General features: G+C 57.8%; 1 protein-coding gene across 1 annotated transcript; it reads left to right on the forward strand.

Annotated features, from left to right (window-relative positions):
• Positions 1-2,542: 2,542 nt before the first annotated feature.
• Positions 2,543-13,809, forward strand: NUAK2 (NUAK family kinase 2). The gene is made up of 7 exons (XM_049832153.1): positions 2,543-2,793; positions 7,571-7,691; positions 9,129-9,280; positions 10,290-10,355; positions 11,395-11,514; positions 11,861-11,993; positions 12,073-13,809. The coding sequence occupies exons 1-7, from the start codon at positions 2,563-2,565 to the stop codon at positions 13,203-13,205; spliced, it is 1,956 nt and encodes a 651-aa protein (XP_049688110.1). The 5' UTR covers positions 2,543-2,562; the 3' UTR covers positions 13,206-13,809.
• Positions 13,810-14,846: the final 1,037 nt, after the last annotated feature.

Here is a 14,846-nt window from a genome sequence, read left to right on the forward strand (position 1 = left end):
TGATTAGACTCGCTTTGAGCAGGTTTACCTGACATCGAGCCAAATTCCTTGTTGACTTTCATGTTGGTTTTAGCGGACATGCACTGGGGCCTGTGGCACAAAGGGCTGCCGCTGGAGAAACCCTGTTTAGGATTTCTAAGGCTGCAGCTGGGGGAGGCAGGGGGAATTTTAGTGGATTTCCCCACTGTTGAGAAAGCAGTAGCAATACTGTTACAATAGAGGATCCTTATCAGTGGATTCCAGTGGACTTAGATCTGTGTCCCTTGACATTTCCATTAAAATAGGCTTCCTGAGCCAGTCTAGAACAAAAGCATACCTAAGCCTACATATCAACGACAACACACAAAATTGCAGAAAAGAATTTATCTGGTAGAAACATAAAGAGAAGCTACCCAAGGCTTGCTTCCTTTCATCACGGGGAAAGCCTCTGGAAAGCATCCTTATAAATCAACGGCAGTATTAAACACGTGCTTAAGGTTAAATGTGTGCTCAAGTGCTTTCTTGGACCAGTGGGCTAAACCACGAGTGATCCCACAGCTGCCGATAGCATTACTCTGCGGGCTCGCGGTGCCCAGGAGACACAGACACTTTCATCTTAGTCAAGTGAAATTGCTTTGTTTATTGCAAGAAGGTAGGTTTGTACCTTCCCCCTTCAACCCTTCTGCAATCTCTGGGCTGTGCCTGAACAGGATCCTATCTGTTTACTTTGACATTGAAATTACAGCAGTTTAGTTAATCTCATCTACGCCTTGTTTATCTTCCCTATGGGTCCTGCTGGCCACTTGCAGATTGAAAGGCAGCTCCTGTTACTGCACAGTAAATAATTCATTACTGCAACTCACTGCTTCAGCACAGTATCTCGGTTGGACGATCCCCCTCCATACTGGTGGGAGATGACTAATTTGAAAATGATGAGAGAGATTTGCCCATGGGTTATGGGGTGTTCAGCTGGGGGATGGGTGGTTTGAGGGTGGAAAGGATGCAGGACCAGTCCGAAGCTGCGAGAAGTTGTTCGTCTCTGACATCTTGTGAGGAACAGAGGTCCCACGCGGCCATTGGCAATAAAAATTAGGGACAGCGGCAGTACGAGATACCTGTGCGTCCTAACTGTATCGAACTGGTAGCTCATGTGCCATCCTTCCAGCACCGAGACAGATCACAGCCACGGGCGAGCAGAAGTTTGGTGCACCGCTGTCTCTGGATGCGGGTGCCTGTTGTTCCAGCTACCCTGCAGGACGAATGTCCTCAACAGGTTGTTTTATAATCTCACTCCTCCGATACCCAGATTGCAAGACCAGCCAGGGGACTTGTGACGCCTTCCTGGGTCTCATCCAGACGAAGACGTGGAACGGCCATGGGACGCCGAGAGCGGGTGCTGGGCCGTTGCACGGCTCCAGCCTGTGTCGCCGCTGTGCTCAGGGACACAAAGCGGGCAGAGAGGGGCTGGGGCTGGATTAAATCATCCCTCGCAGATGCTCCCGAGCCCCTGCTCTGCCTCACCCTGCCAGGCTGCCCTGAGCTGCTGGAATTGGTGGGAAAATCCAGGTCTGAGTGTGGGGATGAGTAATGCCGTAGTTATCTCTTTCTTCAATCAATACGGTGTGTCCTCACACATGCCAGAGCTGGGCAAGAGCTTTTGTTTTGGCTGCTTTGGGAAATAATTGCATTCTTTTAATATCTCAAAACAAAGATTTACCACAGGGGCAAAAAAAGACCACACGGGAAGGTGCTGCAGATTTAACCAGAAAAGTCCATAAAAAGCCTTTGCGTGGGAGCGCCGGAGCAGCCTGCAGACGTTTGCCCCCCCGGCTCTGGGCACGGAGCGCCCTGCTCCCTCCCAGGCCCTGCGTCCAGGAGGGCGAAGCACGGTCCTGTGGCGAGCATGGACGGGCTGCGCTTGCCCAGACCTCTCCCCTCTCTGATTTTTTGCCCTCAATACCGATATTATTTTTGTTTTCCCAAAACTCCTGGGCGCATTGTGGCTCCTTACAGCAAACCACGTCTGTGCGTGCGTGTCTTGGCCGGCCGTACGTCTGTCTCCCTCTGTGTCCCCGCATCCCGGACGCTTCGCTCCGCATCCTCCCAGCGCTCTTATCTTCGCAGCCTTTGGGTACCAATCTCTCCCCGCATCATCTTCTGGAAAGTCCTCACACACCCCCCCCCACCCCCCCCCGCCTCCCCAGTCTGCGGGACACCCCTTTACACCCCTTACTACCCCTGTGCCCCCCCCCTACACTTTTCCCCCTGCCTCTCTCCCTTCTCCCTGGGCTGCCCCCCCCCTCCCTTTGCACCCACCTTATGGGTGCCCCCCTGACCCACAGCTCCCCCCCCCCCCCCCTTCCTGGCGTCTCCCCCAATCCCCCCCCCCTCTTTTTCTTTTTCTTTTCCTTTTTTTTTTTTTGTTTTTGACACCGGTTCCCGGGCGGGGCGGCCGCCGCCGTGCGGCCAATGGGCGCGGGGGGGGAAGGCGGGGAAGGGACCGGGGGGGGGGGCGCGGCCGCCGGGGCCGCCGCATTTAGCGGCCGGGGCGGGAGGCGGCGGAGCCGGGGCTGGGAGAGAAGCATGGACCGGGCGGTGGGACCGGCACCAGGACCGGGACCGGGACCGGGACCGGCGCTGGCCGCCTCGCTGGCCGAGGGGCTCATTAAATCCCCGCGGCCGTTGATGAAGAAGCAGGCGGTGAAACGGCACCACCATAAACACAACCTCAAACACCGCTACGAGTTCCTGGAAACGTTAGGGAAAGGCACCTACGGCAAGGTGAAAAAAGCCCGGGAGCGCTCCGGTAAACTGGTAAGGATTTTTCCATCTCCGGTGCATCCTCCCCGGGAGCCGGAGCATCCCGCTGCGGTCCCCCGGCCCCGGTTCTCCGGTAACCGGGAAGGCTCAGCCCTCACCCGGCCCCGGTTCTCCGGTAACCGGGAAGGCTCAGCCCTCACCCAGCCCCCGTTCCCGGTGCAGCGGGCCCGGGCTGAAGGAGGGGGAGAGCCCGGAGGGGCCTCGTATCTCCCCCCCCCCCCCCCCCCACGGGAGGGGACTGCAGCTCCTTTTGCCCACTTGACCGTGTCAGGCTTCCTGGGGGAAAGGAGCCTGCAGATATCCGGCAGCGCAGAGCAAACATTGCACTTGAGTCTGAAGGGTTGGGGTTTTTTTGGATTTTTTTTTTTTCCCTTCCTCTCTCCCTGGTTCTCGGTTGGTTTTGCCTCTTGGCTCTCGGCAGCGGTGGGTGTGCGGCGCGCAAGCAAAGCTGAGCCCCTCCGAGCGTCTGATTGCAACCGTGACTCAGTCCATCGACGCCTCAGCCCCTCCGAAACAAGTGGCTCCGTGCAACGCACGGCTCAAGCCCGGAGCACGGCCATCCAGCGTGCTGGAAGTGTGCAGGGAGAGGTGGGGGACCCTCACCCCCCAGAAAAGCGGGGTGCTGCTTTTCTGGCAGGCCTGTCCTTTAGGAATCTGCAAGGCTTCGAAGGGCAAACTTGAGTGTGATTTCCTTGCCTCCGTTCGGTCCCGAGCACCCTGCGGGGTGGGATGGGACCCAAGAAAGGCGGTTGCACACCAGCCCGTCTTGAGACCGTGGGTGAGCAACGAGGGTCCGTCCGTGAGCGGCGAGACTGGCCCAGTAAGGCTCTGCGGGCTGAGCAGAAGAGCGGGGCGTGAGATCGGATCGCTAACGTGCCACTGAGGCATGTCAAGGAAAACAACCGTAAATCTGAGAGGTTTTCTTGTGGAAGGCGACAGCTCTTAATTAAATCAGATCTGCCATTTCCATTAGCCTATCTGGTTCTGAAGAAGCTGCTGTTTTGCTGCATAATCAGGGCCTTGAAATGCAGCTTCCACCCACAGACCTAGAAGGATCCCTCCCCTCGGGATGGGGGAGAAGACTTGGCTTTCCCCGTCTGCACCTAACAAGGCGAAATCTCTGACCTGCCAGAAAACTTACCGATCTGGGGAAGCCCCTTAGGACAGGGACTCGTTTGTCTGGCAGCGTTGGTCTATTATAATGCAAATTAAATACACAGGCCAATGACTCTTCAATAAATGCTGGAGATAGTCAAAGGCTTGACTAACTAGTACCTCAGCGAGCTGGCCATGTAGGAACAGGAGGCTTAACCGCAAATCTCTCCTCTTCCCACAAATTCTTTCTTGTAGCACTCAGCGTTTCCGGACCTGTTTAATCTTTAGGCTTATCCTGAGCTGGGTTATTTGCTCCTTCTCTAAGTGGCTTTCACTTCCTAAACACTGAGGTGTGAGAGCAGGTACTGCTGCCTCCACCAGTTACCCCTCGTGGGCTGTGCGGATCCAACCTTACCGGCTGAGGCTGTAAAGCTGGAGCTGCTCCGTGCATGGTTTTTGCCTCTGGCTAATCAGAAACTGCTTCTGTCAGATGCACTGAATATTGAACCATCTGGTTTTACTGCCTGGCTTTCTTTTTTTGCCTCTGAATTTTAACCAACCTACCTGGACTTAGCTTGGAGCGCAAGGTGTGTCTGATCAGTTGGTAGACTGCAGGGAAGACCAGGCTCCCGCAGCTGAAGGATTTTTGGGGACTTCCGTGAACCTTCTTTGTCTGAAAAAAACCTTGTTTTCTGGTTAGAAATCCATTAGGTGAAATGATGCTCATGCTTTTTGGTGGGTACTTCTGCTGAGTGCCCTTCCCAGTCCTTGCAAAATTGTTGTGCCCCTGAAATATCAGGCAGGTGGGGAGAGAGTTGCTGGTTCTTTTTCCTTTCCTTTTTTTTTTTTTTTTGTTGTTGTTGTTTTCTTTTTCCCTGCATCTTTTGGTTTGAATATTTAGTAATGTGTGCCATGGTGGTGCAAAGTGGTTCCTGCACCTGTTCGCATGGCAGTATTTGGCCTTTTTTTTTTCTCCCAGACTGGTGTTTCTCCCAGCTTGGTTCCCAAGCCCTGGCCTGCAGCCAAGTCAAATAGAAAGAGGGACCTCCTGTGGGACGCGCTTGCAGTGTCAGAAACGTAGTTGTGGGCTTGCGTGGTGTCAAGGGGAAGGCAGCACCTGGAATATTCCAAAGCAGCAAAGTCTCTTTTGATCTCCAGTAAGGGGCGAACCCCGGTCTCTTCCGTAGTGGGTTGTAATCCATATTTCATGGAGCATGAAATGCTGCACTTGCAATCTGGAACAACTTCTAAAGTGCTGCCTGGGGTTGTAGCTTAATGCATCTTTCAGCAGCTGCTGAAAATACCTGTTCTGCCCCAAAAAACCTTTAATTAAAAGCCTTTTTGACTTGGAAAGTACTCTCGAGTTCTCTAGTCTCCTGCAGCGGGACTTCTTGGGGCTGTTTCCTGCAGGAGATTCTTCTCATAGCGTTGATGGTGGAGGCTGTGGCAGTGTCTGCCCCTGAAGCTGCTGGTCCCCATCTCCAGGGTGGCCGGGCACAGGCTTTTGTGTCTCGAGGGGAGATCCTCTGCTGTCAGCCTTCTTGGGTAGGGGGTGTTTTGGAACAAAGCCGCTTCTCAGCACCCCTGGGGAAGGATGGGATGGCCAAGGGATTAGCCTCCCCGGCAGGGTTTGACAGGCAGATAAATCATCCCACCCCGAGTGGCTGGTTCAGTCTCTGTCGTACGAGATGTGGACCCTAACGGTGCCGTACCCTCGCTGTGCCTGCCTGCGGGCAGCACTCACGAGAAGGAGAGCCCCGGGGCTCTAGCAGCACCCTAAACCTGCTCGCTGCTGCAGCCCTGACTCCGGGGCTGCCTTGGAGGTCACTAACTGCCAGGCTTGTAGGCGAGGGCGTTCTCCGGCACTCTGCTGAATACAGCCGGTGGCATCTCCTAAGCCTTCCTGCGCTGGCAGCCTGGGGCCACTTTGTCTTTTTAAGGACAGTGGATCTTGCCCTAAGCCCCAGCTCAGCAGTGTATGTGAGTGAGCGTCCTGGTCAGCGAGCAAATGTGCTGCATACACCCCAAAATGCTGAAGCCGTTGGGCTGGATGTCAGGCTTTAGGGGGGAGATGAATAGAGGGAGTCAACAGGAATTCGGGAGGGCAGGAGCAGGCTGACTTGCTGCATAAAGGCTCTGCCCGCATGCTAGCGGGGGTCAGGTAATCAGGGGCTGGAGCAAAAAATTGTTAAACTTTAACCTGTTAACCTAGCACAAAGGTCAGGGAAAAGAATACCTGGCTTTCAAGAAGCTATTAAGTGCTTTCAGTATTGCTTTGTACAGAAACTCGGGCCTGGGTTATTGAACTTCCCTTGGCCAGAGTCCATTCTGCTTGGTTGCTTCAACCCTTGGGGCTGGTGCAGGCACAGCGCACAGGGGGCAACCCCTGCCCTGGCCAGTGCTGGCCTGAAGTGGCCCAGTGCCGCAGAGATGTGCTCTGGGGCCAAAGGGACCCCGTCGGCCGCCTCTCACGTGCCCGTCTGAGCCCTTAACGTGGGCATGTCCTTCTCCCGTGAAGACGCTGATGTGGCAGCTGAGATCTCACCGCTGGTGACTTGCTGGGAGTGCTGAGCAAGGGTCGCAAACTTGCTCTGAGCCTTTCGCTGCTTGGTGGGCTAGGTCTTGAGGAGCAACGTTTCCCACTCCCCTAAATCGGAGGGAGACGAGGCCGAGCATCCGTGCCGCACAGCCGAAGGCGGACGAAGGTCCCCGTGCGGCGTAGCCGTGAGCATCGCTCCTGTGCTGGCAGCTGGGGCCGGCGGGTGTCCGTGGCCCCTCTCCCCGTTGCTGGGAGACCGGTGCGGGGGTCTCTTTACAGGATTAATGCTGTTCCACATTCTTGTCTGATAGAAAAAAAGAGGTTCTGCTGGATTCAGTTGTAAATTCAACCCTAGGAGCACATTGTCTCTTCCCAGCCCCTTTGAAAGAGGATTAGAAGGCATCTATTCTCCAGCACTTACTCTTCTTTCTCCTCCCCTTTCAATTTCCTTGTAGAGGATAACTTGAAAACCCAAGTGAAAGCCTGGAAAGCGGCTCGCATCGTCGGCGCTGGGTCTCCCAGCAGCTGGAGCACAGTCCTGTGCCTAGGAGGAATCTACTCTTTAATACCAAACTTTCTCTTACCTCTGCATAATCAGCTCCTTGAAATAAGTATTAGCGAGGAAAATGAAACCTGTTTGGTTTTTTTTTTTTTTTTTTCATTTGCGTGACCCCAAGAAGACGTTGTTGTTGTTATCTTCCAAGTCATGTGTGCAGGTCACATTCCTTTAGCTGGCCGCGGTCCAGCGGCGGCTGTAGCCTGGGACACAATTCCTGTAAGCCACAGCACATAAATGAGGAGCAGGGCTGAGCTACCTGTGGAAGGAGCTGGCAGCAGGTTTCCCTTGGGGGAGAGGCAGGGGGGAGCTTCTCCCTTGTGCACAGCAACAGGACTTGGAGAGAATAAAAACCTAATTGATAAAGTTTACTTTTATTGGAGTTGCTTCAGCAGAGGCGTGCAGCGTGGCTCTCTGATACAGCGTGCCTGGGTGGAGAAGCTGGGCCATTGATCTCTGGCTTGTGAGCCCCTTCCCGAAAGAGGGGGGTGGGTTTCTTCCTCTGCAACAGGCTTTGGGGAAGCCACAATGCTCCTGACCCCAACAGCCGGGTGACCCTCTGTGCATGTGCTCATCCGCAGGTGGCTATCAAGTCAATCCGGAAAGACAAAATCAAGGATGAACAGGACCTTGTCCATATCCGGAGAGAGATTGAGATCATGTCCTCCCTCAACCACCCCCACATCATTGCTGTCCACGAAGGTGAGCCCTCCTCTCCCTCCCCTTTCCAGCAGCATCCCCAAACGGAGCCTTTGGGGTACCGGGGCAGGCTCTGCAGCAGTGGGGTTAGCGCTTGCTGCTCTCCTCCCTCTGCTCATTCAGAGCAGAAGCTGTTTGCCGTTGCCTGTGCCGGACCGGTGACTCGGCGCCGGCAGGGAGAGCGGATGCTGCCGGGCTGTGGTTTCCCCACCGCACTCCCCCGCCTGCGTGCAGAGCAGCGGCGAGGGGAAATACCTGCTCCAGAAATAGCCGCTTCCCGTCCCGTCCCATCCCCTCCCGCCCGGAGAGGGAAGCCGCCGGCTCTAAAAGTTTATGTAGTCTTTTGAGGCTGGAAGCGAGAAGCTGCCGGCGAGAGGCTGTGCCATGGAGGGGAAGCCAGTGGCCGGGGTCCCCCGCAAAGCCCAGTTCCGTGTGTGCTCTGGTTGTACTGGGCGCTCGCCCCAGCCGTGGCAAGTGCCGGAGCAGCGGGAATCTCTGTGGGTCTGCTCTCAGCTAGGGGCAGGAGCTAATCTCAGTACTGGAGTCCTTCTCATTCCCTCCCCTGGGGCATAGGAAAACCAAACTGCAGGGTGCTGGGAGAGCTCCTGGGCTTGGCTTAATGGCCAGGGCTGGGCTTTGCTCCCAGGGTGTCGAGGCAACGCCAATCGAAGGGGAATTTCTCAAGTTTTATCTACGACCAGACTTAGAGCAAATCTCCAGCTGGATCAGCCTTCGCTTAAATGCCGAGTCCTTTGGCTGGAAACCTGGCGTGCCCCGTGCTCTTCCTCGGGGCTGGGGTTCATTGCGCTGTGCTGGCGTGTGGTCGGTGCCTGCGTTATCGCCGCCTCGCTGGTGTGTGTGAGGTATCCAGAGTCCTTTTGTCCTCTAAACAAAAGCAAGTGGATTGGCAGTTCATACGCAGCGTTTGCAAGGACTGAGTCACGCTGACTGCTGGAATTCAGAAATATTGAGGTAGCTTTCTGCAAACAGGAAGAAAATGCTCCGTCTCTTGGCTTGAGCCGGAGCCTTGTTGGGAGCAATGGGAACATGCAGAAAGGCCACCCGGCTGCGCCAGCCAGTAGCTCCGTCGCCTTCCCCCTTGGCAGGGCTCTGTCTAGCAAAGATCCACACACCTCGGTCACCTTCTGGCAGAGCAGAGCCCTTTCTCCTGTGCTCTGTGGCTGCAGAGGCTGCGTGGCCAGCAGCCCCGGTGGCACTGTGGGGTGCGGGTGGCAGCAGTGGCCGTCCCCCTCCGACCTGCAGGTACCTGCAGGAACCCCGACACCTTCTGTTTTGCTAAACTGAGGGCACAGGCAGTGGGGTGGGCAGTGTGTTAGTCGGTCAGGGCTCCGCCTGCTCATTAAAAGGCACGTGCTAACGAGAAGTCCCTTAGTTCTGAGCATCCCTCCTAACAGCCTGTGGTTTCCCGTCTCCACGCAGTGTTTGAGAACAGCAGCAAGATCGTCATCGTGATGGAGTACGCCAGCAAGGGGGACCTGTACGACTACATCAGCGAGCGGCAGCGGCTGACGGAGCAGGAGGCACGCCACTTCTTCAGGCAGGTCGTGTCGGCCGTCTACTACTGCCACAAGGTGGGTCGGCACCGCGTTTCCCACCACCTTCCCGGGGGGAGAGCGGGGGGATCGGCTCCTGTGTGCTCGGCAGGGCCAGCTCCGGGCAGAGGTGCAGCAGCCGGGACTGGGTAGGGATCCAGTGCCCGATGGGGAAGCTCAGCCTGGGCTGGGAGATGAAGGGAACTCGTGGCCGTTGGCCTTTCCCAGGAGAGGGGTTGATCCTGCCACTGATCTGAAGGGTGCAGCTGCCCTTGGGCTTGCAGGGAGGCAGCGCCCAAGCAGCCTTTGGGAAGTCCTTGCCTTGGCTTTTCTCTGCTGCACTGTGGGGCTGACTAACCCCACCGGGGAGTCACGGACTCCCGTCCCACCTGCCCAGAAGGGAGATGCCCAGGGCTGTGTCTGCCGGGGCTGAAGGCAGAGCCCTGGCTCACTCTTCTTGTCCCCTGAAAGGGATGTAAAGCTATAGGGCCCTGCCTGGGGCTGTGGGATGAGCTGTGCCTGCCCTGGAAGGACCCTCGAGCCTGTGGGTCTCCCTGGAGGATGCTCAAAGGCCATGCCTCGGTCCTGGGTACCCGCGTGCCCTTGGCACAAAAGGGGGTGTTGCAGGGCACCTCCTGAACCCAAAGGAAACTGGGGTCTTGCTTAGCTGGGAAGCAGCAGGTCCCGGCAAAGCACGGAGCTGCGCCGACCGTGCCCTGGCAGGAGCTGGCACCAGCCGCTCTCACGGGTGTGTGGCTGGGGAGGGTGCAGGAGCCCAGCACGGCGCCTGGTGCAGGGTGCTGGCGCGGGGTGCCACCCTGCTCACTCTCCCGAGCAGCACAGAAGGCTGGTAGCACCCATGTCGGGACATGGTTTACAGCCTGTCGTCAATGCATCCAGGGTTATTAACTGCTCCTCTGATTGCTGTCATCATGTCCTGTTTGCGTGCAGCCGTGCCGGTGAACGGCAGTGACCTCCCCGTGTTGCCCGACTTTCCTTTCCTCAAACAGGCTGTAAACTAAACCCGGCTCTCCCTTCTCTCGTGCAGAACGGGATCGTTCACAGGGACCTGAAGCTGGAGAACATCCTTCTCGATACAAACGGGAACATCAAGGTGAGAGGCTGGCAGAACCCGGCCGTGCCTTGGGTGTCACCCAGCAAAGGGGTCCGAGGGATGCTGCCCAGCGTGGGTGGACTGGGGGTGGCCACAACACCCCGATCCCCCCAGGGTACACGCTTCTCCGCAGCTCTGGGACCGCTGGCATTGGCCTGCACTGCTGTTTTCTCAGGAGATGGGGAGCCAGGAGGGTGCCTGTACGTGCCCCCCCCACCCCGAGCCGAGCGGGAGAGGCTGCAGAGGCAGAGCCTCCGTGCTGCCTATTAAAGCCATAACGTATATCTGACTGCTGATAAGAGGGCAAAGTCTGAACGCTGAGGTCAAAGCATGACTGGCTGGATAAGAAAGGGCTCTCCCAGTGAAAGTCCCGGTCCCCCTACACACTGGTCAGGCTGGTGCAGGGATGTGCAGGGCAGGTCCTGGCTCCGCTGGCCCCGAGCGATGCTTTTCGCCTCGGCCGGGACCGCTGCAGCCGCCCGGGGAGGAAGGGCACGGCCACGGCTGGGAATCGGTGCGGTCGGTGATAAAACAGGCTGCGGGGCTTTATCTCTGTAAGGGGTAATTTTGCAATTGGGAGCTTGCAAGCAAGGACTGTACCTTCTGCTCGCTGAGAGGCGACGGGTGTAATGAGGATAATGAATGCCTGCGTGCTAGGCGGAGCAGATAGGGACTGAAGCAGCCTGGTGTGGCTGTGAATGAGCTGGAGGAGAGCCCGGCAGCTCTCCCTCTAACCACACCTTTGCAACTGCCTTTGCTCCCAGCATGATGGGGCTGGAGGGGCAGAGGTGCAGGGTGGCTGCTGCAGTGGCTTGGATGAGTTTTCTGGGAGGGGGAGAGGGGCAGGAGCAGCCTCGGGGGGGGGTGGAAAGCCAGGCAGCCGCTGCGCCCTGAGGAGACTGAGGGCACCCAGGACCAGGGTGCCAAGGGCAGACCTGGTTTCAGCCAAGCTTGCAGCTGGAGAGCTTCAGGTGGCAATGCTGCTCCACCCGCGGAAGGGAGCTTTGCTGCTTGATAACAGCTATAAATGTCTCTCCAGATTGCAGACTTTGGCCTGTCCAACGTCTACCAGCAGGACAAACTTTTGCAGACTTACTGCGGCAGCCCTCTCTACGCGTCCCCCGAAATCATCAACGGGAGGCCGTACAAGGGCCCAGAGGTAGGTTGTGTCTCGCCTCCTGTGTGCGGGAATGTCTTGTTTCTTCTTCTCCTGGATGCGGGAAAGCGCTGGGTGTTTTCCCAGGAGAGCGTTGTAGGCAGAGCTCTGCCTCTGTGGTTTGGGGTAATGGGTCCCCTAAGACCAAGTGCCAGGCGGTTGCGTGTGGCAGCCACAGCGGGTGAACGTGGTGGGATGCAGGTGGCTGGAGCTGGTCCTGCCCCACGCTCCATCCGCCCCAGGAGCTGCTGCTGAGGCTCTGTGGGGGGGTCCTACCCAGCCGGGGTGGGGGCCAGGGCAGCCCAGTCCTGCTGCCCCCCCCCTCCAGGCTCGTCTGTCCCTCTGGCAGGTGGACAGCTGGTCCCTGGGCGTTCTCCTCTACATCCTGGTCCATGGCACGATGCCGTTCGATGGCCACGACTACAAGACTCTGGTCAAGCAGATCACGAGCGGGGACTACCGGGAGCCCACGAAGCTGTCGGGTAAGCAGACACCCCCCCACCCTGTGCGCTGCCCCCTCTCTGCGTGTTCCCTTCGGTGCCTGACCTGCTTCTTCCCCAGATGCCTGCGGGCTGATCCGGTGGATGCTGATGGTGAACCCGGAGCGCCGTGCCACCATCGAGGACATCGCCACGCATTGGTGGGTGAACTGGGGCTACAAAGTGCCCATTGGGGAGCAAGAGCTGCTGCGGGAGAGCGAGTCCCCCCTGGCCACGGTGGCAGAGTGGCTTCGCCGCTCCTCCCGGCCCCTCCTGGAGAACAGCTCCAAGGTGCGATGCTTCTTGAAGCAGCACATCCCCGGCGTGGCCCTGGAGCGGCAGCGCTCCCTCAAGAAGTCCAAGAAGGAGAACGACGTCTCCCACGCGCTGCAGGAGGTGGCCCTGGCCCCGGAGAACCCCTCCAAGTCCATTCTCAAGCGGCCCAAGGGCATCCTGAAGAAGAGAAACTCCTGCGAGCAGAAGGTGCCCGGCCCCGGCCCCTCGTCGGCAGTGCCCGTAGGAGAGGCAAGGGATGAGGATGGCGAGGTGGCTGCTGTGGGTCTCACCCGGATCCTGTCCTCTGGGATGCTGCCTTGCAACACGGGCGTTGGAGCGGTGCCCACGGCTGCGCCCAAGAAGGGAATACTGAAAAAACCCTCGACGAGGGAGTCGGGATATTACTCATCCCTGGAGTGCTGCGAGTCTGGGGATGTTCTGGATGCGGGGAGCTTGGACCTTGATGGGAGCGTGTTTGCTGACAACCCCTCCCCGGAGCAGGGCCCCCAGGGTCTCCCTGTTCGTCGGAAAGGCATCCTCAAGCACAACGGCAAGTACTCCTCTAGCAGCACCGAGCCAGAGAGTCTCCCCGGGCAGGGTTTCGGGGGCTTCGGTGAAGTGCCCCTGCCCCAGGCTCCCCGTGCCCGCCCGTCCAGCGCCGTGAGCGAGGACAGCATCCTCTCCACGGAGTCTTTCGACCAGCTCGACCTGCCCACCCGCGTCCCCCACGGCAGTGGGGGCATGCGGGGTTGCATCTCTGCCGACAGCCTCCTCCGGCTGGAAGAGGAGGAGGAGATAGAGGAAGGGCGCAGGCTGCGCCGCTGGACTGTGACCCATTGCCGGAGTCCCCTGCAAGAAAGCAGCTTGTCCCTGGCGGGCTGTGACAACGTCACAGAGGTTTACCGGCGTGCCGTGGCCATCAGCATGAAGCTGAGCTGAAGGCACCCCCCCGGCAGGGCTCCCCGGGGTGGTGTGTGTTGGGGAGGGGGCTGAGCCCTCCGTGCCCCGGGGCTGCCGGTGCTGCTGAGCCACGTCCCACGTATTTATTTTGCAGCCTCGGGTGCAGGTGGGGAAGGGAGCTGCAGTGGCTATGGGGCACTGGTGGGGGGATGCCCCAGGGCTAGGACATTAAATGGACCAAAGCCCTGAGTGATCCAGCCACTGCCCCTGTGGAGGGGCTGGGGGGTCCCGGAGGCTCCTCGCTACCATCCTTCCCTTGTAAACAGGCTCATCTCATTGGGGGGAGAAACTAAAGGGTTGGGGGGATTTTTTTTTTCTTTGCACTGTTTTTTGGCTGCACAAGGTAACGGATGGGGCAGGTGATATACCTCAAACAAGCTGGAGATGTAGCAGGGAGCTGGCGAGGGGCTGAACGGTGCTGCCCTGGCTGCTGCCTGCGGGCTGGGCTCTCGGGATGTGCTGGCAAAAGGGTCCAAACTGCCCAGGCCCTGGCTCTTCCCTCTCCTGCGCTGAGAAACCCAACTGGATCTGGCCGAAACCCTAGAGTGAGAACACTCAGATGCCAACATCTTTTTTTTTTTTTTTCTTTATGTTGAAAGGAGGAAGAAAAAAGTGCCTTTGAGGCACCACTTCTTTATTTATTGCCTTTGTCCAACTTGATGTAAAACTTCAGCAGCATGGGATGTGTCTGGCTCCATAATGGCCACCCAGATGTTTTTCACGGGGAGGTGGAGGTGTCTGTGCCATTGTCTCACGTGCCGCACGTCGAAACTCCATTGCACTATTGCCACGTGTTCGCTGGCCCTTTCCCTTCTCCAGGGTGTGCGTGTTTTCCCATCCTTCCTACAAAACGGTCTTGAGAAAACCATTAAATTAAAAGCAAATGGTAGATCTGAGTTGTTCTCTTGATTGCTGTGCCACTGCAGCTCGGGACAGGCAGGGATGTGTAATGGGGTGCTGCTGCCTCGAGCTGCCTGTCCTGGGCTGGTGTCTCCTGGCTCCTGGGCTGCTCCCGGCAGGATGGGGCTGTGCACAGTGCTGGGTCTCGCTCCAGTATAGGTGAGTATGAGTTGACTCTGGACACATGTCCTGCAGGGTGTAACACCTCCGTGCAGCGTGTGCTCCACTTCTTCAGGGCTCCAGCACGTGCCCCTTCTCCGGCGCTGAGGCTGCTGTGTGGGCTTAAACTGGTGCCTCCCCCCCCCTCCAGCGCTGCATGGTGCTGAGTTGTGACTTGGCGTATCCCTTATGTTGGGGGCTCAGCACCCACCGGGAGGGTGACTGGCTGTAGTTTTTAAGGCTGAGCAGCTGCTGCTGTGTGACCCAGCGAGGGGGCACTGGCTGGAGGCAGGACCTGCTGTCGGGGTACCATGGCACTGGTGCAGGGATGCTGCCAGTTCTGTGCCCCTGACCCCGAGGGTGATGAACGAGCAGAGCCCAAAGTTTAGGAAAAGCTGTGATGGAGACAGATGGCTGTTGGGGATGATGGACCCATTGCCCCCTCCCCACCACGGAAAGCCCTCCTGTCCCAGCTCCGCTCCCGAAATGTGCTTTCACAACACTGGTGGTGCGTAGGTTTAGGTTTGTGAAATAGCTGCAGGTCTCGGCGGCAGGAGCTGC

Source organism: Accipiter gentilis, chromosome 29 (assembly GCF_929443795.1).
Source record: "Accipiter gentilis chromosome 29, bAccGen1.1, whole genome shotgun sequence".
NCBI lineage: Eukaryota > Metazoa > Chordata > Aves > Accipitriformes > Accipitridae > Astur > Astur gentilis.